The sequence below is a fragment of the Rhinichthys klamathensis genome, unplaced genomic scaffold, assembly GCF_029890125.1.
Source record: "Rhinichthys klamathensis goyatoka isolate OS25496 unplaced genomic scaffold, OSU_Roscu_1.1 h1tg000065l_1, whole genome shotgun sequence".
Lineage (NCBI taxonomy): Eukaryota > Metazoa > Chordata > Actinopteri > Cypriniformes > Leuciscidae > Rhinichthys > Rhinichthys klamathensis.
Genome location: NW_026606608.1, coordinates 1,106,121 through 1,127,832, shown reverse-complemented (window position 1 = coordinate 1,127,832; position 21,712 = coordinate 1,106,121). Strand labels below are relative to the sequence as shown.

General features: G+C 39.5%; 1 protein-coding gene across 1 annotated transcript in view; it reads right to left on the bottom strand.

Moving 5' to 3' along the window:
• Positions 1-21,712, bottom strand: part of rnf213a (ring finger protein 213a) — a 118,472-nt gene that overhangs the window by 89,063 nt on the left and 7,697 nt on the right. Inside the window, exons 2-11 of the mRNA XM_056249969.1 lie at positions 18,941-19,095; positions 18,006-18,550; positions 17,840-17,906; positions 17,436-17,587; positions 17,236-17,302; positions 16,546-16,691; positions 12,787-12,957; positions 12,503-12,705; positions 11,490-11,773; positions 6,199-6,458 (exon numbers count right to left, since the gene is read on the bottom strand). Of these exons, the coding sequence (XP_056105944.1) occupies positions 6,199-6,458; positions 11,490-11,773; positions 12,503-12,705; positions 12,787-12,957; positions 16,546-16,691; positions 17,236-17,302; positions 17,436-17,587; positions 17,840-17,906; positions 18,006-18,550; positions 18,941-19,095 (2,050 nt within the window). The remainder of the gene's footprint in view (positions 1-6,198; positions 6,459-11,489; positions 11,774-12,502; positions 12,706-12,786; positions 12,958-16,545; positions 16,692-17,235; positions 17,303-17,435; positions 17,588-17,839; positions 17,907-18,005; positions 18,551-18,940; positions 19,096-21,712) is intronic.

The following is a 21,712-nucleotide window of genomic DNA, read 5'->3' as shown; positions in this document are numbered from 1 at the left end:
GACACACTCGCTCGTTGAAACAACAGCACTCTTCAGAGACATCAAAGACGATCGGCTCCGAAGTGAAAGACACTAGTGCGTTCATCCACTTCCGTATTTATACCCGCGGGCGGGGGCGGAGTGTGTGATGCATTTCACGCACGCCAATTTCATTGGCTCGTTTTAATAGTACTCGAAGATGTCAGGCTCTCTAAGTGAGATCCCAATCAGTCGACACGTCGACTACGTCGAACGTGAACGACTGAAAGGGAACCCTAAGCAATTCTGGAAGAGACTTAACTCCTTAATTAACAAAACCAATACAAGTCCTCTTTAATTAACAAAACCAATACAAGTCCTCCTTCCAAACTTAGAGTGAACAATAACATTATCACTGACCCTATCTCAATGGCCAATGCCTTCAATCAACACTTTTCTTCTATTTGTTGTTCTCAATCATCTGAGCTCTCCTATTCTAGCATAACAAATACTTTGAACAATATATCTTTCTCCTTTTCAACAATTCATCCCTCTGATGTTCAACAAGCAATCTCAGAAATAAAATCTAATGGCGCTGGTCCTGATGGTCTGGACATGAAGTTTATTCAACTTTCTTCTCATGTCCTAGCATTTCCTCTTTATGATTTATTTAATTGATCACTTTCAACCTGTGTAATTCCATTAATGTGGAAAGTAATACCACTACACAAAGGTGGTGACTCACTTGATGTCAACAATTATAGACCAATTTCCATAATCAGTAATGTAGCTAAGATATTTGAAAAGCTTATTTTTAAGCAACTGTCTAAATAGATTAATGACTTTTCAAACCAAGTCAAGATTGACTCCAAATCAATCTGGTTTTAGACCTTATCACTCAACAACAACAGCCCTTACAATACTTACCAATGATATTCTTTCTGCACAAGATAATAACAAGTCTACTGGTGCAATCTTTATTGACCTCACTAAGGCGTTTGACATGGTCAATCATTATATTCTTCTTAACAAACTATATGCTATTGGTCTCTCCGAATCAGCTGTTCTCTGGTTTAATTCATATCTTCATTACAGACGTCAAAGTGTGTATTTTAATGCCGCTCTCTCCCAGCCTACAGTAATGGAAACGGGTGTCCCTCAGGGTTTTTCCCTAGGGCCCCTTTTATTTTCTATTTTTACAAATGATCTCCCCCAAATATGCTCAGACTTTCAGATTCATCTATATGCAGATGACACAGTTATATATACACAGTTACACACACATCTAAAAACGATATATCTAAGATTCAAACTCACTTCAATTTGATTTCAATCGTATTCAAACATGGTTCTCTTCTAATCTGCATTTATTGAATAAAAAGAAGTCTTATAGCATGCTTTTTGCAACCAGATCTGCACTCCATAAGCAAAATAATTCTCTTGAGGTTAAATTCCTGGATGGTCCTTTAATGAAGGTTGATGAGTTTAAATATCTGGGCCTTTGGCTCGACTCCCGACTTACTTTCAGACCTCATATCGATTATATTGTGAAAAACAAACTGTAGCTTAAGAATGTTATACTACTCAATTAATTGTTTTACAAAACAGATTAGATTATTACTCAACTATTATTGCCTATAACTGATTATGCGGATGTTGTTTATCAGAACACAGCCGTAACCAATCTTAAACCTTTGAATGTGATCTACAATAGTCTCTGCAGATTTGTTTTGAGGTGCCCATTTAGAACTCATCACTGTCAAATGTATCAGTCATTGAATCTTCTTTCACTAAATGCTAGGCGACAGTATCATTGGTTGCAGTTTGTTCACAAATGCATTTTCTCAAACTACCCATCCTATCTGAAACAATGCTTGATTCCATATCAAACATCCTACAGCCTAAGAGACACTGACCATCTTTTCTTTTCCGTACCAAATATATCCAAAGAAAGTGGGAGGAGAGCCTTTAAATTTAAAGCCCCTTCTGATTGGAATGGTTTACCTAGGTCTTTTAGGCCATGTCCACACTAATACGTTTTCATTTGAAACCGTATATTTTGCTTTTGTCTTTGTTTTTGTTACTATGCATGTATGTTTGTGAAGTATGTTTTTCTTGAGGTCCCCTTGAAAACAAGATGTCACATCTCAAGGGGTTTTCCTCTCAACAATAAATTTAACAAAATTTAACAAATTGTTTCAAAGTCGCTTTACAGCGATAACAGGAAAATAATGATCAATGATGCAAACAGAGTTCAGTTATGCTGTAAAGCAGCTCTAAAAAGACAATGGTGTCATTGTTCAGCTAAAGTCTGTTCAGTGTTGATTCAGTTCGGTTCAATAACCCTGTAAAGAGCATAAAATATGAAATGAGTTCAATTCAGCTCTAAAGCAGTTCTGTAGAAAACCTACCCCTTTTCCACCAGTTTGATTTCTGGTTCAGAGCCAGAGCCTAGTTTCAAATCAGTTCTTTGTCTTAGTTTCGACACCCAAAGCACTGCTAAATTCAAATGTGCAAAACCAGAGTTTGCTGAAAATCTGGGTAGTCAGTTAAACTGGCTATGTAAAATAGGCCTTTGAAGTAATTAATCAGAAGGATTAAGTAAGTACTGTTACAAACTGTTACAGCATCCCCAACATCAATATCATGCTCTACCCAATGTGTACATGAAGGTACATCACCAAATAAAGAGACATGGTGGTTAATAAGAGCAACCAAGCCGACAAGTTTACTCTCTGGTAAATGGGTCAACATTTTATGCAAGTGTCTGAATTTTTACGACGTCCCAACAGCACAGTATCCTCGGAGGAAAAAAACTTGTGAAGTACTCTTTACCAAAGTGCAACTACCAATGCAGGTTTCTCTGTCTTGGCGTCTAACGCTTTGTGAGAAGGGCAATAATAGGGCTTCAACCAATTAATATGACACAACTGTGTTGACTTCCTTCTCTCTGGGGCAGCAATCAGACAGTTTAAGACAGTAACTTGTTTCACCACTACATACGGACCAGTAAACTGAGCTTGAAATGGTGAGCCCTCCACAGGTAACAGAGCCAACACTTGATCGCCAGGCATACATTTCCCATTTGGGCATCCCCCTGCTTGCTTGTAAATAAATCTGATGGAACTTATCAGTTTTGCACCGACTATAGGAAAATAAACAAATTGACGAAACCAGACTCATTTCCACTCCCTCGTATTGTGTTGATCGGGTTAGGGCGGCAAAATTTTTAAGTAAGTTGGATCTGCTGAAGGGCTACTGGCAGGTTCCGTTGACCCCAAGGGCTCAAGAGATTTCTTCCTTTATTACGGCTGAGGGGTTATTTTCTTATAACGTTATGAGTTTTAGCCTCAGAAATGCACCTGCAACCTTTCAGCGACTTATGAATAGGGTTGTTTCTGGGTTGGAGGGAGTTGCGGTTTATTTTGACGATGTGGTGGTTTTTAGTGATTCATGGGACCAGCACTTGAGTCGGATTGCAGACCTGTTTTTCTCGTTTTGGGAAGGCTGGCCTGACAGTTAACTTGGCCAAATGTGAGTTTGCCAAGGCCACCGTGACTTACTTAGGTAAGGTCGTTGGACAGGGTTGTGTGCGTCCAGTTCAGGCCAAGGTTGAGGCCATTGATCAATTTCTTTTTCCTTCTACCAAGAAGGAGTTGACGCGTTTTTTGGGGTTAGTTGGTTACTATCAGGGATTTTGCAGGAATCTTTCTACCGTGGTAGCCCCACTGAAAGCAAAAGCAGCCTTTGTTATTTTATGCTAGTTATTTTTCATATGGGCCCTGCAACATTTTGAGGTGTATGTGGGATCAGTGTCAGATTCATTGGTCGTGTACAGTATAGTGACCACAATGCGCTCATTTATTTACACTCTTTGGACTTGACTAGTTGGTGCCTCTTCCTGCAATTGTGACCGATCACGGAAACTAGGGACACAAGTCGGTTCTTGGGCATTTTGAGTTATTCATAGATTCTGAAAGTGTAGTCTCCAAGCTTTCCAACGATGTGTAACACGTGGAAATCTGATAATATTTGGAGAAGTTGTGGCCATTTGAAGGTAGGCACTCAAAAAAGCTAAAATGGGAGAAAACGGCCTCAAAAGATTGTGCAGTTCTCACCTCTCTCTGCTGCTGGGAGTGACAATAGGGCTCATTTACATCTCATTTAGATAAGCCATACCCCCTGTAAAGCTCCCCCTGTGCTTTACAGCTTTTTTTTCTTTCCTGAGCTAGCTAATAACAATAGGTAGGTATGGGAAGGTCTAAACAGACTAAACATGAGATAACATGTACGTGTTCTTAGAATTAAAACAAAACGACAAACTTTAATGTTTATGCAAACTCACCCCCAGGACCGGCGAATGCACTTCTGCCGCTCTAGGCGAAAAACAATTGTGCTGCCCCTCTATTTGCAACGTTTACCAGCAACAACACACAAAGACCAATATGCCATACATATAACGCAAAACCAGCAACAACACACAAAGACCAATATGCCATATAGGCCTACATATAACGCAAAACCAGCAACAACACACAAAGACCAATATACCATATACATATAACGCAAAACCAGCAACAACACACAAAGACCAATATGCCATATACATATAACGCAAAACCAGCAACAACACACAAAGACCAATAAGCCATAGGCCTACATATAACGCAAATAGTGCGCAACACGCATGTGCCCAAAATGTCAACAATATTAAAGTTTATGCAGGAGGTAAATGCCTGCTGGCATTTTTCTTTAAGCAGTCATGACAGGAATTTCCAAATAATCATATTTCACCTCCTCAGATTACTGTTGCAAATCTCTTTACACCACTTGTGCGTATACACACACAAATGAAATGTCCGCAAGCATATTATATCATCAGCAGGTTCAGCATCTTACATAACGACTAAAGAGCAAATGAAGCTTAACTTACGTTTCAGAAACGCGCACGGCAGGCCTTCATCGCAGCAAAGGTCTTAACTGCATCCTCTATTTCGATTCTCTGCGCCAGTTCATGTTCTATGGAGATTGTTGCCAGTCCATTAAGTCTGTTCCCTGTTCACAAAACGTTCCCCATTCAAAGCAATCGGGACGTCACATATGAAACAGCCAGCCACCGCTGTCAGCGAGCCGAGCCGCCGTATTTAAGCACCGAGGGCGCGCGCGCCGCGCCCATACCTCCGGTTCAGTTTCCCGAGCCCACAAAGTGCGGCGAAAACATTTTCGGTGTAACTGCCACGGTTCAGCTCGTCTGCGACAATCTTTGCGGCATCGATCTTCATTGAATTTTGATATCAGATAGAGCCGGCCAGAGCGCTGCATAATAAGTAGCCACGCTGTTGGGGGGCGGGGGCAAAAGCGCCGGCGGCTATTCAGTATGGAAATACACACAGACAATGACACGCCCCTACTGCATGCTAGAATCTCCGAAAAACAAGCCGATTTCAACCTCAAAATGTACGCTTTTAAATATACCAATACTGTTATCTCAAACATGGAGAGGCTTCTTCATGATCTCAACTAACAGATTCTGCAAAAAAGCGGAAATCACCAATTTTGGAAAAAAACGCTTCTTTCTCATTTTGCTCGCAAGTTGTGCTGCCGACTTGTGTCACTGGTTTCCGTGACGGGTCACAATTATATCCACTTGAAATTTGACATATCAAAGGTACTGACAATGTGATAGCAGACGCATTGTCTAGAGCTCCTTACTCTTCTTAACTGTTAACTAACCATGTACTGTTTTGCTCTCCTTTGCTAGTTACTAAAGACATTGGGTCTAATACGGAGTGGTGGGTGTTTTACAGTATGGGGGTTATCAGGGGGAAGGGTTAAGTTGGGTTTCATAAACGGACACCCTTTTCTATGGGGGAGGGTGTTATGAACCCAGTATGGGTCATATTTGTGGGTTGTTTGTTTTTCCCTCTGACTGTGTTGCAGGATGGAGTTAGGGTGAGTGACGTCATTATGACTGAGGGCAATTAATTCCCTTCAGCTGTGACGGCACACTCTCACATCGTCGTGCTGTTTTGGTACCCGATTCAGTCGTTTGTTTTCTTTTCGTTTAGTCTTTTTCCTATTTAATTCTTCTTACTTTAATAAATGTTATTCCTTTTGATCATTATCCAACGTGTTGTCTCCTCCTTTGCCACGGCTTGCGAGTTGGCCGTGACAGTACATTTTCACAAAACACTGACTAATTTATATAATTAGACATAATGATAAGATAACTGTACTCACCTTTTTATTTCTGAGAATGATTCTGTTATGTCAGTCCAGAAGGATAGGAATTCATCCTTGGGTAATTTCGGCAGGCAGAGGGCAGAGCAGAGACGAATCAGAGCTCCGTTGTCTAATTCCAGACGATACTGTTTCCACACATACAGCATGATGAGAGCAGCCTTCAGTGGCTCCTTGATGAAAGCACTCTTTCCCTCGCCGTCCTTCTGTAGCTCTGGGGTCACTCGCTCCAGCATGAACTGCTTCAGAAGCCTGCTCACCTGACAGGATGAAAATGAGACGATATGTAAAGAATTTCAAGTCTACAATTGACCGTTCGCAAAAGCCACGCCCCCTAGTTATTGTTACTACGCCCGTCAAACAAATGGTCAAACACGACCAGCGCGACAGATTGCCATGACGGGAAGAGGTATACCCGTGCGTGTCAGTGACCTTTTTTGGAGCAATACCTCAGCGATATCCTCCAGATCGAGGCACAAGGGGTTACAGTATGCAGTGGAGGGATATATTCAAAATATAAAAATACGCAATGAAGGAGACACGACTACTATCGAGGCTAATGCTTACTGGTCTCAAGCGAAATCTGAGAAACCCCATGACCTGTACCTCAAATGCAACCAGCACAGCCTTGAAGAAGATTTTATAAGCTGGTTCAGTGGCTAATTGTTTGGAGTTAGAAATATATAACTCGTGCTGAATATTTAGTAATTTTGCCTCAGATATATAGGATTAACGTTATACATTCGCTTTAACAAGCAGGTTGTTCATTACCACGGCAACCGCTTGCGTGCCATGCCGAATGCGATTTTCGTGTTTAAAAACATAACTATACATAAGAGACGGAAAGAACCATACATTATTAAAGGTTATTTCTATTCGTTACGATATTGATATATGAACTTATGTTGTCAAGTAAGCTTCATGCTTTTTCCCCGTTGCGAGCGTGCACTCCTCTAAACTGTAGTCTACGGGTGGTTCACTGCTGCACATTTCCCCCCGAAAATATCATGTTAACAACAACCCTTTAGAAAACGTAATTCCTTTGTGGATCCTCTTGATCTGCTTTCTCCGTGTTTCTTTGACTAATCTCAGTGTCTCAGTCTCACGCATGCTGCACGCGAACCATGTTAACCATGTTCGACACATTTAACTGGGAGTGGGGCCGGCCACACTGTTTTATCCATTGTAGGCACCGCTCACGTTGTGTTTTCGGCTTTGGAAACGGAAAGAACACAACTCTTCCAGACAATCTCTCGGGGTACCTATGTCCGATTTACAAACGCCGTGGGCGCACCGCTTCACCATCTTGCTTGGAGTCGATGTTTGACGGACCTGCTCACATAGTAACGGTTGCTATGATGTGTGATTGGACAATGGTCGTTTTGTGGGAGGGGCCGGCGAAAGGTCAATTGCATTTGAGCACTAGTTCATCTCTGTCAGGCTGCAGTCTCAAAGTGGGCCATGACACGAGAAATAAAACTTTCTCTGATGTTTTGACATATATTCCTCCACACTGCAAACACAGCATTTCTTGAAACCAAGCAGCCAAAACTTTCACAAATTACTTTCCTGCAATTTATCACAATGTGACAGATATTTGGATCAGACCACCTCCACAACAACACTTCGATGCCTACTATACCTTATCAGTTCAGTAGCCCCTGACTCACCCCGAGCTAGGGGCGGGCGATGTGACCAAATTCTTATTTCACGATTTGAGAAATTTTATTTCATGATAACTATGTACATCACAATATAGTTATTTTGTGTAATTTTATTTCAATTGTTGGAAAAAAAAGAAGCAAATTACAAAAAGGATAAATATGAATTAAACAAATTAAGTTTTTCAGGTACAATAGGGTTATTTAACATGTAGCTTCTTAGAATTAGTACAGAAATGTAATAATCAAATGTAAAAAATAAAATATTGCACAGTCTTCACTGTATGAATTACATTTAAATGTATTCTTATTAAAGCTAAAAAAGTTATTCAGTCAAGAGCAGTAATTTTCTCTTTTGTTTGATTCACATTAATGAGACAGAGCTGCAGGCTTATTAGGCTGCTGTCACTTTAAGACCAAATGCACGGATCCATTATACTGATACACATGCGGTTTACACCCAACTGTTTACTTTCACTAGAGACATAATCGACTGTGTTTACATGAATACTCCACACGATGGGTATTTTGACATAATTGCATGTGTATTCGACCATTCAAGCGCAATAAGACGTGAAAGAGAACTGAATTCACTATCGCATGCTAAGAGTGCAGGCTTCCTGTGCAGACGGCTACGCTGTGCTTCAGTCAGCACGTGACCGCATTGAGCTCTTTTTCACTGCCTATTGTGCTTAGTAACACTTTTAAAGGGATAGTTCACCCAAAAGTGAAAATTAAGTCATTAATTACTCACCCTCATGCTCTACCAACCCCGTAAGACCTTCGTTCATCTTCGGAACACAAATTAAGATATTTTTGATTAAATCTGAGAGCTGGATCACTCCTCCATAGGCTTCTTAAGGGAGTGAAACTTGACAGCCCAGAAAGTCATTGAAGAAAATGTTTAAATATTTAATGTGCCTACAGTGGCTCCACTATAAGTTTATCAAGCGACGAGAATACTTTTTGTGCGGAAAAAAACAAAAATAACGACTTTATTCGACTATTCCATTGCTTCCTTGTGGGCCTGAGATGAGAGTTCAAGAGATTTCCAGGACGCATGCGCGAGAACTGACCTTCTTCTTCTACTACACACAGCGCGCGTCTTCTTCTGCTTGTAAGACGTGTAGTAGAAGAAGAAGGTCAGTTCTCGCGCATGCGTCCTGGAAATCTCTTGAACTCTCGTCTCAGGCCCACAAGGAAGCAATGGAATAGTCGAATAAAGCCGTTATTTTTGTTTTTTTCCGCACAAAAAGTATTCTCGTCGCTTGATAAACTTATAGTGGAGCCACTGTAGGCACATTAAATATTTAAACATTTTCTTCAATGACTTTCTGGGCTGTCAAGTTTCACTCCCTTAAGAAGCCTATGGAGGAGTGATCCAGCTCTCAGATTTAATCAAAAATATCTTAATTTGTGTTCCGAAGATGAAGGGAGGTCTTACGGGGTTGGTAGAGCATGAGGGTGAGTAATTAATGACTTAATTTTCATTTTTGGGTGAACTATCCCTTTAACATCAAGCAAATCCCAAATTCGCGCACGCCTTCTGAGAGAGGCAGGCTTTTCCTTTTCAGGATATATTGCGCTTATAACTCTTTTTAACATCAAGCACATGTTCTCATTCATGCATTTCATCACTCTGATGTGTCAATAGTGCTATATATCTACATACCACGATCTAGCAAAATCTCTAACGATAGACATTTTATACCGTGGTAACGATATTTATCATCATACCACCCAGTCCTACCCCGAGCAATGGTGAACAGTGAGAGAGCAGCTCAGTCAAAAGCAGGGAAGTACTCAGGCAGCTAAAGCTTACTGTACATTTTAAACTAGATTTTTATAGATTTTATAAAGATTAAGATGGGTGGGAAAAAGATTGTGCTGTCCATGGATGTTGAAAATAACACCCTTTCTACAGCGGACACGAGTGGCATGGCACGTCGCATCAAAAACAAATAGAACCCATTATTATCAATAACACAGTATTATATGATTTGTTAATAGCATTTAATAGATTACACCTTCAATAGCCGCGTTTCCATTACCCTTCAAATTGTGCAAATTGAAATTGCGAATTGAAAATATGCACAATGAAAACACGTCAATTTCCAATATGCCTGTGTCTTTTCTTTCTCAATGTTTTACAGAGATTAAGAAATGGTTGTCTGAAAATTTTCTGTCTAAACAGTGACAAGACTGAAGTGATGTTTATTGGTTCACCTCAACAGTTGCGTAAAGCAGAGTCCATAACCTTAACTGTGGATGGCTCTGCTTTGCAATTTTTGATGTCGATTTAACCTTTGACCATCATGTCCATAACACAGTCAAAGCATAATTTTTTCATCTCAGAAACATTGCCAAACTGCGTTCTATGTTGACTTTCTCTGTGGCTGAAAAGTTAATCAATACTTTTGTTTTTTCACGTGTTGATTATTGTAATGCTTTGCTGGCTGGAGTTTCTAAAGCTTCCCTACGTAAATTACAGTTGGTACAAAATTCAGCTGCTAGAATTCTGACTAGGACCAGTGCAAGGGAGCACATCACACCTATCTTGGAAAAATTGCACTGGCTTCCTGTTAGTTTCCGTATTGATTTTAAAATTCTCATGCTCACTTATAAGGCCTTGCATAATTTGACCCCTCAATATTTATGTGAACTTTTAATCCCATACACCCCTACACGTGCTCTACTCTCATCTGAAGCTGGTCTTTTAACTGTCCAAACAACACGCCTAAAAACTATGGGTGATCCGGCTTTTTCTTCTTTGGCTCCTAAATCCTTAAAACTTACTTTGTTAGGGTAGCTTTTATGTGATCCATGTGATGTGATCCATGTGATTATTTTGTTTGTTATTATAATGGCTTTTTAGTTTTTATTGCTTGTTTAGTGTTTACTGCCTGGACTGTTATGTGTGTCTTTTAACCTCATTATTTTTATGCAAAGTGCTTTGAGATGCAACTTTTAAAGGCACTATATAAAATAAAGATTATTATTATTAATTACAGGAATAGGCTACTGGATTCTAAACCTCAAAGAAATGCCACAATCAAGACCTCGGAGCAGAAATGAGGGAGAAACACCCAGAAACTCCTTAGGCTATATGTGCCGTTCGCAGTATAAGGGTCTTTCCCTGCCATTAATGCTTGGATAACACACCTCATCTCCTTCCATTAATAATAATAATGTCTTGTGCGGTGGCTGGGATATATATATAAACCTACCAACGTCCGTTGCCATGATTTTTGGAATGACTTATCACGAAAGGAAAAAACGCCGTTTTAGTCGCATAAAATCGGTTAATGGAAACGCCGTCATTTCGCAATAGTTTTTTATCGACATTTAGAAAAAAGCGCAAAGGTTTTGCGCAAATCTGTAATGGAAACGCACCTAATAAAACATTTGCAATTGGTATGTAAAAGGTGTTTTAATGGACATTTTTTTGCTGCATTTGCATGTTTTGACCAGCGAGGTCACTAGCGCGTTTCAGGCGCTTCAAAACAGTGAATCATTTTGCAAAGCAATTGGTTCAAAAGATTCAAAGCTTCAAAAAGCTTTGTTTATCCCATCACTACTGTAATGTATGAATGTGTTCAGTATATGCTGAGATGCACATGGTTAACTTACATCTTTTTCACCGTAATTGAGTGAGTACCATTTTTCCTCTTTCCCTTCGAATACAAAAGGGTTTGCATAGACTTCATAAAACTGTCTGAGTTGACTGAAGAAGCTGCTGAGGTTGATTTTGCTCCAGTTTCTCAGGAGGTCAAAGATAGTTTCCAGCATGATTGTACCAGCGATTTCTCTTCCCTCTATTACACCTTTCCTTTGATCAGACCAAAAGGCTTCTTTCAACCGTTTCACCTTAGATGGTTCTGCACAGATTATATCGTCATACTGATGCCATTCCCCTGCAATATACCACAAGAACAAATTAGGTCAGGTAAAAAATAAATAAATACCGTATATACCCGAATATAAGACGACCCTGAATATAAGACGACCCCCCCATTTTCCAGACTTATTTTTGGGGAAAAATAGATTTTTGTGGAAAAAATCTTGTTTTCAACAGAAAATAATTTTAAGAGCAAATTTCCGAGGCGTTGTTCCAAATGCCTCGCATCACCTGTGCCTCGTGTAGAAGGCCGCTCGTCTGCGGAGACCGGCACATATGCGCTTCCTGATTGGCCATGACTGCGGCTGCCCTGAGTGCGACGGGATGGATTTAACCACCCTGTGGGGTCGTCCGGCCGTTTTCGACGACAATCCGGCTCCTGCTCTCTCTCTCTCTCCCTCTGCTCGAGCCGCGCAAGAAAAAGCGCCATTCACAGAGTATGCCAGAGTGGACGGAGACAAGCGAGCAGAGGCTTGCCCCCCCCCCCCCCCTCCATAAGAGAGGCTTGCCCCCCCGTTTTTTCCAAGCGCGTCCGCGCCGCATCGAGATCCTCGCCGCTCTCGTCAGTCGACGGCGCAGGAGAAAAAGACTATCAATCGATTCCTCTAGTCGAATATAAGATGACCCTGAATATAAGACGACCCCCCATTTTTCAGCCTATTTTTAGGACAAAAACCTCGTCTTATATTCAGGTATATACGGTAAATAAAAACTTGAATATAGACTTTAAATGAGCTTCACCTACCTTCATCATTCAGGAGACGTGGTTTGACAAACAGGCATCTGTTGGTGGTTTCTTTTGAATCCAGTTTGTAGATGTATTCGTACTCATACTTCTGCTTTTTTTCTCTATAGACAACATACTTGTATGGGATGGACACAGTTTCTACACTGGCCTTTTTGCCTACAAATTTCCCTTCAACAAGAAATCCATGCTCTTCAAGATCCCTGAAATAAAACCGTTTTTAAGCATCTGGGTATAGTAATGAATGATCAATAATTGGTCCAGAAAATCTTTAGCCTACTAACCGTGACACAGACAGTTCAACCAGGTCCTTTTCCCAGTCACCCATGCGACCACCAGCCCTTATGAAGACACGATCCTCGTCTAAGTTAAACTTGAAGTCTTTTGACAGGACTGCATGAAAGTAAATGGTAAGTCTGTCACTGGAACTTATATGCTGAGTTGGTGTTGGATTTCTGCAATTAAAAAATATTGATAAGATCAGTGTTGTCAAAGTATCAACATTTCCGTGTTCAGTACCAGTAAAACTGCATTATTTTCGGTACCAATTTCAATACCATAGCAAAAACCTATATGAAAATAAGAATATTCAATAAAAAAATAATGATTAGTGCTAACAATAATTATAAGTAAATAACATATTAGCATGTAGTATTTTTAATTTATGTAAACTTTAAAAGGTCAAGTGAAAAGGCATTTACTTAAACCTATTAGGCCAACAGATTTGTTTTCTTTCTCCACAGTGTTGCTGTGGCAGGTCTATCTGTCTGCATTTACACTTCGAGAATTAATGCACATTTATTTTGACATTTCAGATTTTTTCGTTTTGTTTTGTCCGTTGCCATGTAAATCATCACAATTTTGTAAGTGCTACTTGCAATATTAATTTCGTGGTATCCAACCCAAAACTTTGCATTGTGTATGTGGCCGTTGGTCATACACAAACTGTGAATGGGAAGTGAGCAAAGAGTGCTCCCTTTATAATCACCAAGCAGCATCTCCATATCACCCTGTAGCCCAGGACTGGTTGCCCACTAAAGCTGAGCAGGGCTGAGCCTGGTTAGTACCTGGATGGGAGACCTCCTGAGAAAACCAGGTTGCTTCTGGAAGAGGTGTTAGTGAGGCCAGCAGGGGGCGCTCACCCTGTGCTCTGTGTGGGGCCTAACACCCCAGTGTAGTGACGGGGATACTATACTGTCAATTGAGCACTGTCCTTCGGATGAGACGTTAAACCGAGGTCCTGTCTCTCTGTGGTCACAAAAAATCCCAGGATGTCTTTGGAAAGAGTAGGGGTGTAACCCCGGCATCCTGGCCAAATTTGCCCAGTGGCCTCTGTCCATCATGGCCTCCTAATCATCCCCATATATAAATATATACTAATTGGCTTCATCACTGCCTCCTCTCCACCAGTAAGCTGGTGTGTGGTGGGCGTTCTGGCACAATATGGCTGCCGTCGCATCATCCGGGTGGATGCTGCACATTGGTGGTGGTTGAGGAGATTCCCCCTTCTATGTAAAGCGCTTTGAGTGCCGAGAAGAGCTATATAAATGTAATCAATTATTAATTATTATTATTATTAATCACTGAAGCTGTCAATCACTTTAGTTCAGCGTGAGCTTACGGACCAAGTTCTGCAATCTTGCGAAAACTCCACTCTTTAGTCAAAGAAGTAGACTACAATGCAACATAAATCTCTTACAGTAGATACAGTCTACATTGCCCAATTAAAATGGCAGGGTTTTGATATTAGAAATGAATCAAGAAAAGTCGTCAGAAAAATGGTCAGTGATTCAACAAAAAACTCTGTAGAATGACTTGTGCACAAGAGATTCCCCTGCGGTTTCATCAATCTGGAGCTCTTTAGCAAGGAAGAATAGGGGAAAAAAGACCTAATGAGATGTGACAAATCAAGTTATTAGACTTTTGTTCAAACCAACTGCCTGGTCCTGGTGTATTAAAAGCAATCAGAGCTTCAAACAAATATTAGTTGAGGATTATACTTTCTTTCTTTTTTCTAAAACATATCTATTTATTTGTTTCTTGGTTTTGTTGGTTTCAATATTGCATTCACGTCTGTGATGCGTTGCTCACAACGCTGCAAAAATCCGTAGTAAATAGAAAGTTTGACAACCTTTTGACAAAACTAGATAAGATAATCCAGGAAAACAAATTGCTCTATGAAGAAGAACATTTATCACACAATAGATCTTTGTTAGGTTACGCCATATTTCTTTTTTTGACAGGAATGAAAACGAGGCTGTGAGAAACAGAAGTACAGTGTGTTTAAAAGATTATAGTCAGGGCAAAGGTTTTGGTCTGGTTCTCAAGGAAACCTGGAGATGCTGCTTGGTGCTCACACTTTTACACGGCACACTTATCCTACAAGCTGTCCTCATCACTTTACTTAAAGCTCACTTCAAGTACTTTGATACCACAGAAAAAACTACTAGCCTAACTGATAAAGTTCACCTATTATTAAAGACAAGTGAATAGTCGGTAATAAAATAAGAACAAATACACAAATTACAACCTTCAACCTTCAACCAGAGATGAATACTATTTAAGTTACAAAGTCTAACCGTATAGTATTCAGGTACATAAATGTAATAATGTAAAATAACACTTATTTGTTCACTGTAGAAATTAAATTTGTTAAAGCTGTATTTTATTTAGTAACATTAATGACACAGACAGCAGCAGGAATATTAGGCTGCTGTCACTTTAAAGGGATAGTTCACTTTGAAATTAATTTTTGGTATGTTTTAGCTTACCTCAAGGGCATCCAAGATGTAGGTGTCTTTGTTTCCGCAGTAGTTTCAATTTTGATATTTTTAGGTCAAACCGTTCTTGTCTGTCAGTCATATAATGCAGGTCTATGGTCACCACCTCAAAGAGCATGCACAGAGAAGTCCAGATTAAACATGATTTAATGACTTGTAAATGTAAGTACACGTTGATGGCCTAAGACACGAAACGAGCGGTTTGTGTGAGAAAACGAACAGTATTTATATCGTTTTTACCTCTTGTAACGCACAGACCGAAGCGCCGGCGACCTCAGATCACTTGGACGTGGCTGTGGTTACAAGAGGTAAAAACGATATAAATACTGTTCGTTTTCTCACACAAACCGCTCGTTTCGTGTCTTAGGCCATCAATGTGTACTTACATTTACGAGTCATTAAATCATGTTTAATTTGGGCTTCTCTGTGCATGCTCTTTGAGGTGGTGACCATAGACCTGCATTATATGACTGACAGACAAGAACGGTTTGACCTAAAAATATCAAAATTGAAACTACTGCAGAAACAAAGACACCTACATCTTGGATGCCCTTGAGGTAAGCTAAAACATACCAAAAATATATTTCAAAGTGAACTATCCCTTTAAGACCGAATGCACGGACCAAATATACTGACACACATCCGGTTTCTTTCTCACTTATGACATAACCAAGAGAATACTTGCCGAGACGTGTATTTTGACTGTTCTGAGTGTATTAAACGTAGCAGTTTATCCGCGAATCACAAGCGTGCCGAACTGTGGGGCATGGTCCGTAATAATTAATGAACACACTTAACATCATGACTGCTATCTTACCAGAGAAATCCTACTCCAGTAAGTGAATGTGTCCCTGTCCCCAAAAAACTTGGCACTCAAAAATGCTACCCTCCACACCTTCTACTGCGCATCATTTATTTTTACCACGAATATGTGCATATCTGCGCACCAGTTATTTACATTTACATTTAATCATTCAGCAGACGCTTTTATCCAAAGCGACTTACAAATGAGGAGAGCAATAGAAGCCATTAAACTAAGAATAGGACAACAATATGCAGGTGCTGTGACTCTTTCCAGTTTAGTCTGACTATTATACTGTTTTTTAGCTTCTCGCCAATTGTACAGCTGACAAAACATCTTTCCAAAAAACTTTTAAGCAGACAAAAACTCCATAAAACTGTTGTGAAAGTTATCACAGCCTCATTTTCATCCGTGTAAAATTCAATACACCAGCTACCCTGATTAAGGTTGAATCTGCATACCTTTTTGAAGGTGCTTCATTCTGACTTTTTGTATCGCCACTTTCATTGTTTTTGTTGTTGGCAGCAGAATCGTTCTTCCCATGGGGAGATTGCTGCTGCTTCTGCTCCGCCTTCACTGCTGAATCTCCACTGGATCCGTCATTCTTCTAAATGCAAAATAAACAGAAAGAGTCAACATTTCCTACCTACAGTGTGTAATTTCCAGTAACAGACCAATATGTCAGTTTGGCCTAAGAATCAAATTTGGGCTGTCTTAAATTATCAGCGCCTGATTAGCCAATGATTTAGAGGTTTCTTATCCCAGTTCCAAAATTTACTGACACCCTTGTAAAGGACAGAACGCATGTTACCTTGAGTACATTCTCTGAGCCGAACTGAGCATTCTGCAGAATTCTGGTCCATATTCTGCTCTCTTTCAGGTTGACATTTTCTTTTTGCAAATATATATATTTATATACAGTATGTAAACGTCCTGACTCGCTCATAAAGACATTGTTTGCCACCATCTAATGGCTGAGAGCCTTTTCCAGGTCTGTTTGTGATTGTGACTTTAAAAGTTAAATTTGTCACAATTGATTGAACGATTGAAATCACAATCACAAACAGACCTGGAAAAGGCTCTCAGCCAATCAAAATTGAGAACCAGAACAAACTGTTGTATAAAAAAATATATATTAAATTTTTGTTTACCTTGGATTTACTCTGTGGTCCAGATGCCACTTCCTGTGATGGTTTCTGTGGTTCATTCTTCTGATTTCTGTATTTTTTAAAGTGTAAGTACACATTATTATTTGACATTTTACAACAACAACAAAAAAAGACATGACAAACCTATTTTAAAAAGGAGACAAAGAAGCATTCATCAAAATACATCAAAGGCTTTGGCATACTTTTTGTTTTCAGATGAAACTTGCTGAACTCCTTTATTGGTTTCTGTTTCCCCACTTTCATTGTCAGGTTCAGTTTTCTGGTCAGAACGAGCAGACTTCTGCTTCTCACTCTGCTCCACCTTCACTGGATCTCCACTGGAGGCAGCATTCTTCTAAACACAATGTCATCCTTTAACTCCATGTTTGTAATTTCCAGTAACAGTAATATATCAGTCTGACCAAAGAATCAACGAACATTTGGGCTCTCTGAGGTTGACAATGTTAGCTGATAACATGCCTGACTGGCTGAAGCTTTAGCTCTTTCTTATGCCAGTTCCAAAATTTACTGACAACTTAGTAAAAGGACACATTTTATATTTCCATATATATATATATATATAAATATATATTTAATTTTTGATTACCTTGGATTTACTCTGTGGGCCAAATACCATTTCCTGTGATGGTTTCTGTGGTTCATTCTTCTGATTTCTGTCATTTTTAAAGTCAAAGTATACAGTATTATTTGACATTTCAATTAAAAAAGACATTAAAAAAGCAGCATTTATCAAAATAAAGGCTTTTCCATACTTTTTTGTTTTAACTGGCTGAACCCCTTTGTTGGTTTCTGCTTCCCCACTTTCAGTGTGTTTCCCAGACGCTGTGTTCTTCTGTTGACTGGCCGGTTCCTCGTCCTGACGACCCGTCTCCATTTCACCGCTCTTTATGTTAGCATTCTGGTCCATATTAGCATTCTGAGCAGTTTGTGCTCCTGTGGATCTACTCTTCTGTCCTGTTTTCTCCTTCTCAGTTTGCTGATCTGCCTGTTCTGACACTGGTGGAGAAGTGCTGGTGTTGATCAGCTCTTCAGCCGCTCCAGGCGTTACACAACTACTGTCAGACTGAGCTTTCCCAGCGTCTGAAGCCGAGACGCCAGAGGTTTCAGTCTCAGGCGGGCTCAGATGAGAGGAGGATTTAGGCCTGTCCTCTACGGTGCAGTGAGAGCCATCACTGTCAGAAGATTGGTCTTCCTCCATTTTCTTCTCTTTATCAGTCAGAGATATATCAGAGAGTTCAGAGGTCAGAGACGAAGGCTCCTCTGCAACACCGGCTTTTTTCTTCTTTTTCTTTCTTTTCTGTAGGATGAAGAAAAATAATATGCATTATTAAATCACCAACAACAGAACCTTAAAATAAGAAACATTTTTAAAAAACCTCAGAATAAAGGCCCTTCCACACTGCGGTTTTTCGTATTCGTGCTTCGGCGGCTCTGAATCGTCAAAACACCATTTAAAATGCTTTGCTACGGATGCGAAAAACGCAGAAAATCGAACCCGATCCGAATTTTTTTATGACAAACTAAAGTTTCGGAGTCAGTGTGTAAACGTGATTGACACAACGTGAGGTCGTATTTATTTTTTTAACGTGCGAAACTTTCGGACTCAGTGTGCAAGGACCTTAAGAAGAAGAAAAACAAACTTAATCCAGGACAATTTAAATGTTAAACTGATTTTCATATCCATCACCTTCTTCTTTGGGCTCGGGAGGGCGTCTTCATTTGGACGCTTCGGAGAAACATTGGCGTTCTGGAGATCCTGCGCTTCAGACTCAGGTCTGAGATCAGTTATTGCTGCATCGGTGTCAATGTTTGAGGATGATTGAGACTCGTCTTGTGCTTCAGCTGATAAACACAAAAACAAAGGTCACACACACTGATAACCTCTTAGGAAGGCTTTCTTCACGCTGCATCTAATTCTAGTTTCAAATGCTATCTTTAGGACTCACTGTCACATGCCTTAAATGATGAAATCAGATCTGTTAAAATGGTCAACATCGGTTCCCACTTAGGCTCGCTTAGTTGGGGACATTTAATATTACACAATATTATTGATCTGCCTGCATTGACACCATTAAATGAGAACTGAATTAACTAAATTAATTACTTTTTTACAACAGAAATGAACCATCACTGAACTTGCTTAAGCTGGACTGTGACGCTATTTTCTTCTGGAAACAAACTTTGTTTAACTTTGTTAGTTTTTGTTAGTGTTTGAGTGTCCAATCCAGTTTTATTACTATTTTGTATGTGCAAATAATGTATTTTTTGACAATCGTGCTCTGGCATGGTACAAAGCAAACATGCCTAGTGTGAGGACACCCATAATGTTACAAAATATTCATAATTTCTTTTTAGAAAGAAAGAAAGAAATGAAAAAGTTGTGTTACGAGTGTTTGTAATGTCGAGGCAGTGATGGTAAATATGAAATTGTATTTCTTTGGCTGCCATTATTTGTCTATCATTTTTAAATTGGATTTGCTGATACTTGTGGACACGCAGGATGAACCTTTTATAAACTTCACACGATTGTTTTTGTCTTGATTAGCAGCAGTTCAAATGTGATACTGTTATGGTACAATAGTTTAGTAAAGGAGTAAATGTTTTATAGACCCATTGTTGGTTGTGTTTACCAATGCAAATAGCATCTATAAAGCATCTCTGAGGAACATACTGTGGCGATTCATTTGTAAATTAATCTGCATTGAGAATGTATTGTTAATCACTGATTTGTGGTGACTGACAAACCCTGTATGATTATGTAATAGAGGTTGTTTGTTTGCGCTTGTGTGCATTAAGTATTATTGATACTTAGAAACATTGATTCATTCCCCCATTTCAAATCACAACTCAAACACATCTGTTTAAAACTGCCTATTCTACTTGATGTCAATTGAATGTTGTTTTATTCATTCTCTATTGTAACTTTTAAATGTTTTATGTATCCCTGTACGCTGTCCTTGAGTGCCGAGAAAGGCGCCTTTAAATAAATTGTATTACTATTATTATTATTACTGAGTAAATAAAGGCTTTTTGTTTTGTTTCCGGTCGCCACCGTCAAGGTGAAAGCGGTTCATGTCGGTTCAGTACCAGTGGATATGCAGACTTGTTACGCACCGACCGTATAAAGCTGAATCTGTGGGAGACCCAAGCGTTGGTGAATCGTATGAAATGACCAATCTCTCCACTAGGGAGTTTGCAGGTGATCTGTATGTGACAGCCACCCGATCTACACAAATGAAAGAGAAGCCAGCTCTGTCTGATCCGGCATAGATTTAATGGCGTCGAGGCCAGTGTCCGTCACTGCGGTGTCAAGTGCCACGCTTGGCAGGCGGACTTTGATGCGAAAGCGAAGTTTAACCGGTGTATTAAATGTGGGCTTCTGCAAAGCCGGTGGGCTTCTGATGACCAGTTTTCAGCCAGCTGTCACTGTGTCAGGTGACTCTGGGGAAGATGAATTGAAACTGTCCAATTCAGTTTTGAAGAATCGTTTAGAGGAAGAGGGACTGGGCAAGACTTGAGGAGTGTTTACTGGAAATGTGGATGTGATTGTTCAAGATGCAGAGGAGTGTTGTGATTGCAGTCAGCACGGTGAAGCATGAGGGGAAGGCTGAAGCTGAAGAGAAGAGGAAGGAGAGATGGAGAGCTGGTTTTGTTGGCTGACACCGTGCCAGCTGAAGCTAAGCGTTTGTGGGGCAAACCTGTATCAAGTGAAGCTGACGATTCGCTGGGTAAACCTGCCAACCGAGAGTGTGAAGCACTAACACAGGAGTGAGTGTTTATTAATGTTTATGGGATCCTTTACTTAAAACAGACAAATTGCTGTTCATTTATTTACTGTCTTTTCATAGGATGTTTTTTCCCCCCAGTTGAACATTAAAGAACTATTTGTTTTGGACATTAATATTTGCAAATTTTGTTTTGACCAAATTTATAATTTGGTTAATTTAATAAATATGCCGCCATTATTGATATTTTAACTTCAATGTTGTTATAAACATTTATTCGTTTTCATATTTTTTTCATATTTTTTATTCTTTTATATAGTTTATTTTCATAAAAGTTTTTTGGATGTTTCCTAAGTAATAGTCAAAGCCACAGTTAAAGGTTTGATGTTGTTTAATATGGGTTACACTTAAGTTTAAACTTCTTTACATTGTGGTGATTGTAATGCCTCTTTTTTTAATGCAAAAATGTTTGTGTTTACCATGTTAAACATGTAACATTTGTGTTCAGATTTCTTTTGAAAAGAATTGTCTAGAACGACACTGATTTTGTTTAGTATGCCACACTTTTGAAGATACATTATTTAAAGCCCAATATAGTGTTTAACATAATTTTTTATTTAATATTTGTATTATTGGCATTGTTATTTTATTCAAATGCATTTTATAACATTTTAGTTGTTTCAGTAAAAGTTGCTTTACAATGTTTGAGTGTTTGTGGTGTTTTCATAGTACCA